At 33.4% G+C, this 14,996-nt stretch overlaps 1 protein-coding gene and 1 long non-coding RNA gene across 2 annotated transcripts; one reads left to right on the top strand and one right to left on the bottom strand.

Moving 5' to 3' along the window:
* Positions 1 to 1,323: 1,323 nt before the first annotated feature.
* Positions 1,324 to 5,475, bottom strand: LOC143049847 (uncharacterized). The gene is made up of 3 exons (XR_012970335.1): positions 5,252 to 5,475; positions 3,116 to 3,327; positions 1,324 to 1,916 (listed from the first exon to the last, which is right to left on the bottom strand). It is a non-coding gene; the product is annotated as an uncharacterized LOC143049847 (long non-coding RNA).
* Positions 5,476 to 10,487: 5,012 nt separating this feature from the next.
* On the top strand, positions 10,488 to 11,660 carry LOC143064656 (uncharacterized). Its single transcript, XM_076237674.1, has one exon. It carries the CDS (start codon positions 10,578 to 10,580, stop codon positions 11,658 to 11,660), a length of 1,083 nt encoding a protein of 360 aa, XP_076093789.1. The 5' UTR covers positions 10,488 to 10,577.
* The last annotated feature ends 3,336 nt before the right edge of the window (positions 11,661 to 14,996 follow it).

Here is a 14,996-nt window from a genome sequence, read left to right as displayed (position 1 = left end):
TTGAAAGTAGAATCGGGTGGGATATTCCCATTACAGGGTACAAACCCGTCGAGGTTTTATCATAGTTAAAGTTCTGGTTAGAAAATGTCACTATCATTAACTATCGTAATTTAAGTCATTACAGTAAATCTTCTGCTGTCATATACATATTATATAGATGCTAGTAATATTGCCGCTGGTGCATACACCGTTGAATTAGAAAATAAGATTTTCCATAAGATGTGGACATGTAGTGAAACGGTGCAAAGCTCCACCTGGAGAGAGCTGAAAGCTATAGAGTTAGCCCTTTTTTTCTTTTAAACTATAAAGTGGTTTACTGACAATCAAAATTGTGTCAAAATAGTTAATTCGGGAAGTATGAAAGAAAATCTTCATATTATAGCAAAATCTATTTTTTCATTTTGCATTCAAAGAGGAACATCAATTGATATTCAATGGATTCCCAGAAAAGAAAATGAAAAGGCTGATTATATCAGTAAAATGGTTGACTTCGAGGACTGGGGAGTATTTTTCAATTTTTTTAAATGATATGTGGGGTCCTTATTCGATTGACAGATTTGCAAGTGTCGAAAATAGAAAAGTTTTGATATTTAACTCCTTATTTTGGCAACCTGATTCTGTTATTACCGGTTTAAGTTATATCAAGCAGTTGATGCATTTCTCAAGTTTGGACCAATGAAAATAGTTGGCTAGTTCCACCAATCAATCTTGTGATTAGATCGATTAAATACATTATAAACACTGGACACTTTAAATTTGCAAAACACTCATTTGCAAATCCGCCGCCGCCTCAAATAAGAGCTACAGTGTCATGTATATAACCAAAATGTGCGGAATTACATGGGATTCAATAATTTCATTGGTTTTCTACTGTTACTATTATATTTATTTTTCTATTTGATTTATAAAAACATGGGATTTTCAATATCCCATGGGACAGGGCAAAATCCCATGGGATTTACCATTATCCCATGGGATTTTGGTTAAATCCCATGGGATTTTTTTTGGTCCCATGGGATAATTGTAGTCCCATGGGATATTTGTTGTCCCATGGGACAAAAAAAATCCCATGGGATTATTATTATCCCATGGGATTTTTAATATCCCATGGGACAAAATAAAATCCTATGGGATTCAAATTATAAATATATAGATATAAATATACAGTAATGTGTATGTTACAATGTATTCTATTTGGTAGTAAATTGTTATAAGATGAATCTTTTTAATTGAATATCTTTTTTCTTTGGAAATGTTAATTCAACATATTGTTCTATAACTGTTCAAAACTAAACTTTTAAACAACAAAGTAGATAATGTAACTAAGTATCAATATATGTTTATTTATGAAATATAGAATACTTTCTTGAAACACTATTATTTACCATTTGAAATCAATGAAAAACTCTAATATAAGGCTGAACATACTAGTACTGTAAATTCAGAAATTATTGTGTGCATTTATTATTGGATTTTTGTCATTTAAGACTAATATGAGATTTTAATTTTTTACGATTTTGAGATCAGTTTAATTCATATAAAATATTTCTAAATGGGAGTTTAAATTATTGCGTTTACATCTGTGTTGCAATTTTTGCAAATATAAACCCTCACAATAATTCTTGAATTTACAGTAGCTATTTAAGTAAATCTATTTTTTTCACAATATCCCTCCACACAAAACATTTATAGTTTCTTATCATCCAGCATTGTGTGATCTTATAGTCCACTTTTTGGTCATTCAGCGCACAGAACATTGACATTATTGTGGTTACAATATCTTTGGTATTTAAAAGAACTTCAAATCATTGACTGAGTGATGAAAATAATAGCTGATCCAACTTTTGTCTTTGAATTTATTCTGGTCTTGTTTCTATTTTTTCTCCATTTATTCTAGATGATGAATTTCAATCCTTCTGAAAAAGAACCAATAAAATCTGAAGTATTATATAAAAATTTTTGCATACATGTAGCAATAATATGATTTTTAATAAAAATAGCTATGCGGTATGGATTTTACTGATTGTTAAAGGTTGTCCAATGTCATCAGTTGCCAACCTCTTACATCCTTTGGTCTCTGATGGAGAGTTGTCAAATTAGCAATATACCACATCTTCCTATTCTAATACTACCGGTATATAATAATCAATTAATTTATTCTGCTTTATAACATTTGGGTATTTTCCCAAGTTATATATATCATATATAAAGATCAATGTTAAAACTTTAGGCAATTATAATAACATATTCCATTATTCACTAGAATTTCAATATATTATACAAAATGCAGACAACAGAAACAATATATCTTTAAGCTTTTGAAGTTCTGACAGAGTTCAATTTGTGTTTTATTTCAGTGTAAAAATACCTTGAAATCTTCGGACATATTGGAAATTATAACATTGATACAAAAAAATATATTGTTTTATACTTATTTTTTGAGTTGTTGGCTTGCTGTCTCATTTTACAGTTATACATACATCAATAATCTTCTTCTTTATTAAAAGTAAATATGGGATATTTTTTATTTTTATAATCTGAAAACATTATATTTCCATCGAATAACTTATTACCAAGTTCACAAACACCAACATGTTTGTCAGATACTAATTTTAAGACATGTATAAATGTTCCAGACCATATAAGTATTTGGACCGTACGTTTACGGTCCGAAACATATAAGTATACTCTTACAGTCCGACCATATGCATACAATCAGACCATTTGAGTATACCCGGTACTTGTACTGTCTAATACCAGAGCTCAACCAAACATGTATTTTTATTTCTACTGCAATTAAACTTTTTGTATTAATCTATTAAAGATTTCAGTTATGTTGATCTGTAATGTATATTTGTTTCTAATAAACTTGACCAACTTCTTAAAATTGGGCAGACGTACGCGTAGTCTAAATACTCATATGTTCTGGAACATAAACATGATTAACAAGCATTCGACAGGATATCATGCTAAAATCCCTTAATATTAGTACTAAATTTTGAGTATATATATGTAAATCCAAAGGCTACTTACTGAAATTAAAGAGGATACAATTTAGAGGAAGGACTGGACAGATGAATGCACAGACACTATTAAAACAGAGCATAAAACTTACCAAAAACAAGATGTTTTACATTTATCCTTCAGAAGCAGGAAAATTGAAAAGTTTTTTTTTCTTTCTCTGCTGTCCATGGTATAAACTTTAAATTCATTCATGCAAAATATGAAAATCTGCAAAAGTAGGACCTTGAACCTCAGCTTATCCACATTTTGACTTTTGAGCTGCATATTTTTTTTTCTTTTCATCTTGCTGACAATCTACATGATCTAAACATAAAAAAATGATAAAAACATAATTCTAGATTAACTTTGTGTTTTTATTTTTGTTGATACAAACAATTTTTCCCAGCTTAAAAGGAAAACATCATCACAAAAAAGGAGGTCATACTAACCTCCTAAATATTTAAACAAACCAAAATAATTACTTGATTAAGATCTTGTCATAAATTAATAGCATTGATACTCTTATTTTTGAAGACCATATATCTTTTGCATACTTATATTCCTTTGTACAACAGTATGCATATTAAGATTGATTCCGAGGACTTAAATGTTAAATTAGCATGATTAATTTTACAGTTTCTCAGCTCCATGTGTACAATATGAGAGTATCTTGCAATACTGTATATTCTGATATTCAGAACATATTGTGAGGTTTTTATTAATGCAAATGAGAGCTGTATATCATTCTCATTTCTGAGACATATTTATGAGCTGAAGACCAGTGCCAAAATTTCCTCACTGCATTGAAGACCCATAGGTGACCTTCGGCCGTTGTCTGCTCTTTGGTTGTGTTGTTGTCTCTTTGACAAATTCCCAGTTTCTACTTCCCATTTTATAACATGTATGCAGATTTTTCAGAAATTACAATAATCAATCACGCAATTCTGTCCATTATTTATTTGTTATTGAAAATAAGCAAAAATAAATGCACCCAAAATTTAACATTGTTAATAAAGGTTTTTTTAAAAATTCAAAACAGTTGCCTACACCGTTAATTTCCTTGTTTGATTTATTTCATATTTTTAAAGCCTTAATAGCTAGCTAGATGGTATGCCTGGATGGATCCAGCCATTTTATAAAGGGGGTTCCCTGTTCCCAACCCAAGATTTAGGTGGGGTGGTTCCAACTATATGTTCCCATTCAAATGCATTGAGTGTCCAAAAAAAAGGAGGGGTTCCAAGTTGAAGTTCCAACCCCTAGAATCCTCCCCCTGTGATCCGGAATTTTTTTCACTTAACCACTGGGGATCTCAACCATTTAAAAGTTTTTCAAACATGTGAGGGTGGGGGTGACCCCCCATGGACTCTCCCTATATTCCATTTGATGTGTTTTATTGTTCCATACAAGAATATATATGGTTTAGGGGTGGGGATCTTGACCGTTTACAGGATAATAGCACATTCTCAAATTGAACGGGACAGGGTGACCCCCAGGGACTTCCTTTTAATTTTAATTGATTTGTTTTATCGTCCCATTCAAGAATATATATGGTTTAGGGGTGGGGATCTGGACCGTTTACAAGATAATAGCACATTCTCAAATTGAACGGGGATGGGTGACCCCAGGGACTAACCTTTAATTTTAATTGATTTGTTTTATAGTCCCATTCAAGAATATATATTGTTTAGGGGTGGGAATCTAAACTGTTTACAAGATAATAGCACATTCTCAAATTGAATGGGGTAGGGTGACCCCCCAGGGACTTCCCTTTAACTTTAATTGATTCATTTTATTGTCCCATTCAAGAATATATATGGTTTAGGGGTGGGGATCTAAACCGTTTACAAGATAATAGCATATTCTCAAATTGAAGGGGGTGGGGATTACCCCCGAGGGACTCACCCTTCCTTCCTTCTTCCCCCCAAAATACCTGATCACCACCCCCACCCCCCTTTCCTCATTTCAATCACCCTGATATGATCTGATAGGAATTGGTTTAAATTCCCCAATTAATTCTAGTCGGTCAAATATATGAATAAATTGATTTAAATTTCATTTTTGATAAAGAAGGACAAAAGTTTTCTATGGTTAATAGAACTTGATAGTTGATAATTTGGGAAGCTTTCAAATTCATAGCATGCCGGTGGCTGTGTTCAAAGTGCTGGGTTTTTTTATCACCCTCGTTGTTTGCGGACTAACGATTTAGGCATGTGGTGGATAATAGTGTGCGTGCATTAATTTTCTATACCTTCTTAATTAATATTTTCAAATACTGACGGCAAGTGTTGTAATGTATCAGTGTCTTATTTGAGACCAACGTGCTATTTACATGTGCGATCGAAAATGCAGGGGAAGGAAACTTGTCAATTGTGTTTATTTTTAATCCAAAATAAAATAAGCCGCCGTAAAATTAATCTTGGGTAAATTCCTCAAATTGATGCAAGAGGCTTCTTTTTTTAAGCTATATTTTTAATAACTTACACTTTTTACCATTATTCTCTTTCTTTCACTATTCTTTATTCCTTTTTTTCTTTGCCCGTTATTCTCAATACCCTCTTATGTGGACTTTCGGTGGTTTATTTTTTTAGTTCTGTGATAAGTCAATATTTCATGCAGGTTCATGAAATAATGGTTTTATGCATATCAGCCAAGATTGTGCGTGGAATTTTAATAAACAATTCAACACCACATGTTATGTGAATTTGATTAAAATCGATGAACATGAATTTGACAGCTAGTGACCCTTTTACAGGTAAAATTCAATTAACAAATTCTGACCTACTGGCATTCAACACCAAATTACCTACTTGCTGTATATTGATAAATGTGATTGTATGTCAATACCTCAACATCGTGAATACGCCATGTGAGGTGTTGGTTATGTGTGCTACGGGGTCACTGGTGGCGCCTTCAAAACAGAAAAAAAAAATCCCAGTAAAAAAGTGTGGAATTTTGTTGTTGAAAATTTAAGTTGTAAATTCCTGAAAAATGTACTTAATTCCGTTCAACTGCTAACATGTAAGTTCGATACGAAAATAGGATAAAAAGCATCCGAAAAATTTGTGATCAGTAATTGAAGAGCAATGGGTAAAAAAAAACTGAAGAAGAAAAGTAAAAAGTAAAAGAAAGTCGTTGAATTAATTATTTTACAATTGTTTAAATATATGAGAGAATGTTTTACACGTTTTAGGCAAATTGTCTTTATTTACAAATAAATGAATTTAAGTTCAGGAAATGATTTATTCTTCTGGCGGCTTCAAATATTTTTTTATCAATAACTTATACACATGGAGACATTTTTTACTTTTGACAGCATGAACCGCAGTTAATTAGCAAACACAAATTAAAGACACAAAATCGTTTACAAATAAATTTAATAGAAGGAAAAAAAAGGGCGGGGGGGTAATACGCTCACATACTTCTAAAAAGATTTGCATATGAAAGCTGTCTAAAGATAATTTTAAATTATTTCAGGAGTTTTGAAAAAATAATATATATATACAGTTTAATTTTCGACGTCTATACTGTTACAAAAAAAGGTGATTCTTTTAAAAGATTTGGTACTTCAGTTTCGACTCAAAATTTCTTTTTGAATTGTTAGATGGCAAACTATTTAGGATAAGATTGTATCTGTTCTCTAAGTTTTTATGGTGATATTGGCGACGAGTTTCATTATATTATAGCAAGGGCTTGTACAAATTTTTTATTAAAGAATTTCAGCAATATAAATAGACGAAAGTATGCAAACAATTATTAAGATCTCCAAGCGGGCCAAATTGTACATCGAAAAAGATCTATATTTCTAAACGTTTTTAAATGATATAACTTGAATAGAAAATTTCCCAACTATGTGAAGATTTTTTATATTTCTTAACGTCTTCGATTATTACATACCAAAGAAAAATTTATTTAGCATATTCATATAATTTTATATTTTTTTCCAAGTAAACTTTTTTTTGTAAAGTTTACTTCTATGTGTATAAATTATAACCATCAACAGAGACACATTCTTTGCCATCACCAATCAGTCCTAATCATTAAAGATCAATTGACAAAATTCAAATGATGATTGGTATTGAAAATGATCATCGGTCATCCGTGACGTATTCTAAAATCCTAAATAACGGCGCATGTCGATAGATAGATAGTTTATCAATTATCGTCTCGCCATTTAAATTTCACCAAGGGGTTGAAGCAATGAAGGACTTAATAAAACCAAGGATGTGTATAGTTACTATACAAATCCTTGATAAAACTATATACATGTACTTATTAATATTTCTATAACAAATTATAAAAACGTTTAGTGTAAAAATCATCGATTTATAAATGTCTCTTTTTGCCTAATATATTTGCAGGTTTTGGCATTTTTGTAAATAACATTAATGTTTTTGCATCCCAATTCAAAACACAGGTGACAGCCGATTCAAACTTAAATAACTTCTTTAAAGTTGGTTTTATTTTATCAGAGACATATAATACATGTACTATATGTCTCAATACATGTATTTATGTCTCAAATTTTATCAAAACAAAAATTACAAGATTATGAAATAAGTTATGAATCGAATGAATACCCTCAACACTAAAATACATGTCCTAAGTGACTTTTTATGTCTTGCGTGCACCGAGGAGATCCTTAACGGTTTTTAGACGTACCATTATTATTTATGCATATATTTGAAGTATTTTGTACATAATAGGTATTTATATGTGTGTATCAGACAAAATGACTTCCCAATTAGCAGAGGCGGATTTAGGTTTTTTTCCAGCATCCCACGCCCCCGCCCCCCACACTAATCTTGGAAAATGGGAGATTATATAGGGAATCACTGAAGCATGACTGGCAGGGACCCCCTCTTAGGCAGTCAATGGGTCCCCACTTGTGAAAATTTCTGGATCAACCACTGCTTAGTTCTAGTTATTTTTTAAAAGGTCCTAGTGTGAAATATAACCAATAGGAATTGGTCTTTACACTTTTACATTGGCCTACATGTATACGTTTTGTCAAGGGTTGGTTCATAACCGACCGTGCAAGGGCTGTATAGCCAGTCAAGGTCGTTAAAAACTTCCATTTGTTGGTTCATGCAATATTGAAATTATGATTACTCAATGCGCAGTTACTGAGTTACTGAAGTTGATATTTGCTACTTTTCTTCTTAATTTCATATATTTGATTTTTTGATTTTTTTTCTTCGAAAAATTTGTGGTGTTGAAATAGGGAATAGACACAGATACATAAGCACATTTAACAAAAGAAATTTTGTGTAATGTCATCAATCTGTATTACACGTAGACAGGATGTTCTCTAGAAACTTTACGTTATACACACCGGAGAGTACACGCACTGTCGTAATGGAAAATTGCTGTATGTTATATTTACCTGTAATCAGCTTTGCAACAAATCAGTTGACTGACCATGTCATTACAGTTCAAACAGATTTTCCTCAAATCAAAATGGAATAATATATATATATATATATATATATTCATTTTTATATCTTTAAAATTTAAAACTTTAAAAAGTACACTTTCACAAAATTATAAAATATAACGAAATCGAATTGAACAATTTAAAATAGTATTTTAACAAAGTTTAAGATATATAATTTTACAACGATCTTAAAAATATCCAAACAAACGATAAATCTAACGATATGAACCTACGCAGTTTTATATTATAAGACTGACACACACCAGTTTGCTAACTCAGTGTGCTGGGCCAGGATGCTGGGTGAGGTGTTGGAACTTGATATACATGTATCATTAAGTTACAGTTCTGTTAAGATTTGACTGTCTTTTTACAGGGAATTTCTATTCTTACTGTTAACAGTTAGTATATACTGTTCCTGGCTTAGAATGATTCTCTGCTCAGCAACTGGTGCGTAATTAGCATTTTATTCACGTGCTTTTATTCAAATATCTTGTAGCAGTAAAAAACACTAATTTATGTATTTTTCAAATAGCTTTATTCAGCTTTAAATAATTATAGCGAAAAACAGCGAACATGGGAAAATGAAATGTTTTTAGTAGCCTCATTATTAAATCTTCCGGTGAGTGTGATCAAATAAAGAGGTTCTCCGTATTACGTATTACTTGGGAAATCTTATCTGATTCAGGATCAATTCATCGGTTACACTCCCCTATCACCAGTGATTCTTTGTTTTTAGCTGACATTCTGAAAAAAGGTGTGTAAGTGTTGACTCGCAATTTGCATGGTTAATAACAGATATCGACTCGTTACCCGGACTACTGCAAAAAACAATTATTCAGTTTACTGATTTAGATGGAAGGTAAACGGACAGAAAGTCGCAGGACAAAAAGTCACAGGACATGAAGTCACAAATTTGATAGGACAAAAAGTCACAAACAAATTGTTGACAATTGGTTTGAATATATATGAAAAAGATCTTGAAATATTTTCTTTTTATTACATAGGTATTTTCGACCAGAGGCAGTTTTCGACCACCGAACATTTCGCGAGCGATTTCATGCACGCGAGGCGTTGTTTCCGCATCCTTTCCGCGTGCAGATCTGCAGAACTAAATATTTGTCATGGAAGGTTAGGTTAGCTGCAGTTCACGGAAAGAAGTAGTAAGTTACATAATTTGTAGCGGTTGTCGTGGAAAATCTCGCCATGATAAAAACAAGTATTACGTCATGTGTTAAAAAATATCTGTCTTTCAACAAATGATTTCAGTAAAAAACACCTACTGTTCAAGCATGAAAACCTAATGACACTGTTCGCTAAATTCCTGGGAATAAAAAATGAACACATAAATGAATAAATCAGACGCATTTTAAAAAATATTTTGCCGATAATCAACTTATATCCCTTTCACACGTATTTCGCCTATTTTCGACCAGTCTTGTATATTTTGTGTTACTATGGACGCTTTGTTTACGTTTTTCAAGGCTACAGTGACGTCACAATATGAATGACGTAACGAAATCGGGCACTTTGTATAGACAATGTCATAGTCAGAAGGACAATGTTATCCGCAATTGGAATGTCGAATACACTGTGATTGTAATTTTTTTTACTAGCTGAAAATAAGAAAATCAAAACTTTATCTGAGCAACAAGATCAAAATGCAGTCTGCTTTTGAAGGATATTTTTTAGTCCAAACTTATTTTTTTTCCTCCGCGAAATCAAAGCAATTCGTCTACGTGTCAATAGAAAACCCGAAGACGTTTATAAAATACTCCCTAAAAGAGGGTGGACGGAAGGGGTTTGACAAGGGGTAGCAATCACCACTTCCCTTCTTTTAATATCAACTTGAGCTAACAATCCCTCCCCTTTATTCCCTGTTCTCATTCCCCTTAACCCGACCCCCTTATTTTACTCCCAGTTACTCCCGATTATCGCCTCCCTTATCCCAGGGACCCCATGTCCACCAACTCCTACCTGTTTTCTCTGTTGTGTTTGTTTTTCTCGTGGTGCACTTGGGTCACCTTCCAGGTTGTTAAAATACAATGTTCCAAAAACGACTATTATAGACAAACTTAATGGCAGATCTAGTCTTCAAGCAAGATCAGGACCTAGTCCGGTATTATTTGATAGTGAGGAAGAAATGCTAGTCCACTGGGTCATAGATATGGCAAAAATCGGCTATGGCCAAACAAGACAGCAACTTCTGTATACGGTGAAGACAATTTTGGATCATGACGGTAGGAAAACCCCATTTAAAGATAATTTGCCGGGTAAGGATTGGTTATATGCTTTCAAGAAACGCCATCCTGAGATTTCTACTCGCACTCCGCAGAAACTTGGTAAGGAACGCGCAGTTATATCTTGGCAAAAAATAAAATGGTGGTTTGAAGATTTTGCAAAGTACCTAACGGAAAATTATGAAGAGGGAATAAATATATTGAAAGATGCTTCCCGCATATATAACGCAGATGAAAGTGGTTTTCCGCAAGATCCAAAATCTGGTAAAATTTTGGCTGCTAAAGGCAGTAAGAATGTGTATTCAACATGTTCAGCTGACAAATCACAGATAACAGTTCTTGCATGTATGAGTGCAACAGCACACTACTTACCACCTATGCTTGTATTTCCAGGGGAGCGTTTCCGGTTTAATCCACTAGAAGGTTTCACTGAAGCAGTACTTGGTCGGACAAAGACTGGTTGGATGGATTCCGAACTATTTTACACCTGGGTGCGTGATCATTTTATTACTGCCATAAAGGACCGAAAAGTAAAGCTACCGGTTATTTTGCTGGTGGATGGACATACTAGCCATATTAGCCTGGAAACAGCTCAGCTTTGTAAGTCTGAGAATGTTATATTGTACTGTTTGCTCGAACATGCAAGTCATATATTACAGCCTTGTGATGTTACTCTGTTTGGGCCTTTGAAGAAGCACTGGAGAGATTCAGTGAGAGATTACCAGTTCAAAAATCCGGGTGAATTTGTCACAAAAGGTACCTTTGCTTCTGTATTTAAGTCGGCGGGTGCAAAAGGAACAACAGTTGATGTAGCAATTAAAGGTTTCCGTCATACGGGGCTTTATCCATTTTCAGTTGAAAGTGTAGATAAATCTAAAGTCGAGCCATCTGAAGTATTTGCCAGGGCAAAACCAGACCAGGATCTCGGTAATGACGACGATATCAGACTATGCGAAATACGTCGGACCGTCGGACAAATCCGGTGAATAATGGATCGGTCTGGTAAAATTTTGTTGAATTCCGGTCCGAATGTCCGGTGTTTTTTTTTATGGAACATTCTAGCAAAATTGCCAAACGATCTCAAATTCATTTTCATCTTTATTATTCACCACAGCGATGTTTGTTTTGTTCAACCGCTAGCTTTATGCCGAACATCGACAACCAGTAATGTGTAAATCCGGGTAAAAACATATCCAATAAAATGGGACATTACTCTTCACTGAAATGCATTCAAGCAATTGTGCACAACTTTCATAACAATATCCCCTCTTGTTACATCATTTTGTTTTAATTTTTGCATTTCGGGGAGGAGTAGGGCACAACAAAGTCATACATATGTTTGTTGTTTTTTGTCGGATAATATACAATTAGATGTAAAAAAAAATTGGTCTGGTAAAATTTCATTCGGTCTGGTAAAGCTAGGATGCTTACCAGACCGAATGTCCTGTAAAAATAAAATTCATTCGCATAGTCTGCGATATGAATTGTAAAGATGCCCAGGTTGATAGTCGTCCAGTTACCAATAGTTCTGGGACCTACAATCTAGATCAAGAACCCGTACAAATTGCTGATGAGGCGGATACAGAAATTGCTTTAATGCCATCTGAAATTTTTGACTCTGTCTCATGTGAACCATCACATACAATAGTTGAAGAATTGCATGATCAGCCTCCTTGTCTTTATCCAGAAATCATCATACAAGTTAATCCATGCAATGTCAATGTAACACCACACAAAGACGAAAACAAACAATCGTGTGAAAAAAGCACCTTCATCATCTTTTGAACTCCTACTTGTCACTCCAAGTGAACAAAAGACTCTCATGAAAAAGAAAACTCGCACTGTACTACCAACAGCCGTATCGGGATCGGAATGATAAAATTTTTAGAGAATAGAAAACAGCAGAAAGAAGATGAACAGGAAATGAAAGAAAAGCGTAAGATTGATAGAGAATTAAAACGCAAACTAAAGGAAGAGGAAAATGCTAAAAAGGAAAAGAAAAAAAATGAGAAAAAGAAAAGAATGGAAGAAAATAAGAAACGTAAATTATCCAAAAAACAAAAGAAATCGGAGAAATCGACTACTTCCAGGCTTTGTTCCAAGTGTTTACTTGAAACAGACGATATTTATATATGTTGCGAGATTTGCTCCTCCTTTTATCATGCAAAATGCTCTGGTGTTGACTTTTCTTGTGTGCATATTGACGACATCGTTAGCTTTCCATATGAGTGTGATGATTGCCTCTAAAACCGTCAGATATATTATGTGACAAAATTTTCAAAATGAATGTATGACTTGCAGTTACAAATTCTATATATTTATTACTACAGTGCAATGATTTAAAACAAATAATATTGCTACATGTATACTGTGATGCATTATCTGTTGTTATTTTCGATAGTTGAAACACATTTTTTTGGGGAGTCATTAGTCTTTGGTACGGGTGTGTGTTGCACAGTCTTTAGTTTTTTGTGTGGTTATTGTTGCAGTCTAGTTTTTTGTGCGGCTCGTGTTGATCAATCTTTAGTTTTTTGTTGGATTCGTGTTGCAGTCTTATGTTTTTGTGGGGTTCGTGTTGCACAGTCTAGTTTTTTGTGGGTTTCGTGTTGCACAATCGTTAGTTTTTGTAGGGTTAGTGAAGCCCAGTCTTTAGTTTTTTGTGGGGTTTGTGTTGCTCACTCTTAGTTTTCTGTGTTGGGTATGTGTGGACTGTCGTCGTATTTTTTTTAGTTTAATTGTCCCTTTGGTATCTGACCCCCCCCCCCCCCGTATTTTATCTTAGAATATAGAACATTTTGAAAAATAATAAATTCAGCGTGGCTTCGGCAATTTGTTATAATCGTTTTTCTGATAAATACATTTTTGTCATAAATAATTACTTGCCGTAACTTTAGGGAGAAACTATTTTATTTTTATTTGTTTGAGGGGGATATCATAATGTTAGTCCTATAATATAAGCCTTCTTGTGTTCAATGCATATTCAAGCGCGTGTTCTTTATCAATCAATTATATGGAACGTAAAAGGGCACACTGAATGAACAATATCACGTGCACCACTATACTTATTTACACAAAGAAACACTTACTTTATTCATCTGACAATGTGATCTTATCAATACAGGTCACGACAATTAATTTAAATTCGCACAAGTATTCACAAGCCCCGTGCAAGCAGTTGTAGAGGTTCATTTTTTCTTGTGAAATCCGCTTAAAACAGGTAATTCAAAATTTTCAGAAACACAACATTGATTTTTTTTAAAGCTTGCATGCCTGAATAATATCAGTTGCTGATCAAAACTTGTAACGTTCGTGTGAATACCGAAACGGTATCACTTTGAGAAGTTAAATGGTCGTTTATCTCCACTTACGATGGCAAAATAATTATCAATTAAACACTTCATGAACAATTGATTCTGGGGTCGAACCATAATATAATGTTATCAGTGATATGACAGAAGGAAATTAGAAAGTGGTCGAAAATGTCCGACCGTGGTCGAAAATACCCGAACATGGTCGAAAATGCCCGAATATTTAACAACGTCAAAATAGTCATTACTAATGCAATTATCAAAAATTAAGTATTGTTTCTTCGACGAAAATAATGTCCAATATGTAAAGATGTTCACTTGTAACGTGAAGATGACCATTGTTTTTTCTCTGACGTCACAATCGAATTTACCGTTAAGTGGTCGAAAACTGCCGACGTTGCCCTATATTCATTTTTAATTTAAGGAAATTGCTCATAGAGCTTGATAAACACGATTTTATAAATGGAAATGTATTAGAATTTAATCTTGCAAAGGATATATTTATGGGCCAATGGGGCCATATTTATTGGCAAATTGAAGCCAGTACATTGTACAAAGCCACTGTTACCTGTTACCTATTCTGTACTTTCCACCTTTATCAGATGAACCACTTCAGTTGGAATATCCTCTTGAAGTGTAGAATCCCTTATCTTCACTATTGGATTAAAAACATCTTCTTTATACACTTATATACACCGCCACCACACTTATTTAAAAGTATTCAAACTGTATATACAGTCATATTTTAAAATCTAAAACTTGATAGATTCATCCATTGTTATTTTGTCCTTTATCTCACTTGAGTCTCTCTCCTCATCGATAGAATATATATACATCACATCTATCCACCATGCACATAGACTGTGAAACTTGCTCAGCTCAGCAAATGTCTAATTCACATTCCTTATACTTAAACATACTCATCAAATGCAAACTGTAAGTCCTAACCCTTACACTTATACCTAGTATATACCCCTAACCAAAGAGCCTCATTACAGAGTAATTTATTCTTAA

The sequence above is a fragment of the Mytilus galloprovincialis genome, chromosome 1, assembly GCF_965363235.1.
Source record: "Mytilus galloprovincialis chromosome 1, xbMytGall1.hap1.1, whole genome shotgun sequence".
Lineage (NCBI taxonomy): Eukaryota > Metazoa > Mollusca > Bivalvia > Mytilida > Mytilidae > Mytilus > Mytilus galloprovincialis.
The sequence above is the reverse complement of the archived record's forward strand: the minus strand, read 5'-3'. Positions and strand labels throughout refer to the sequence as shown.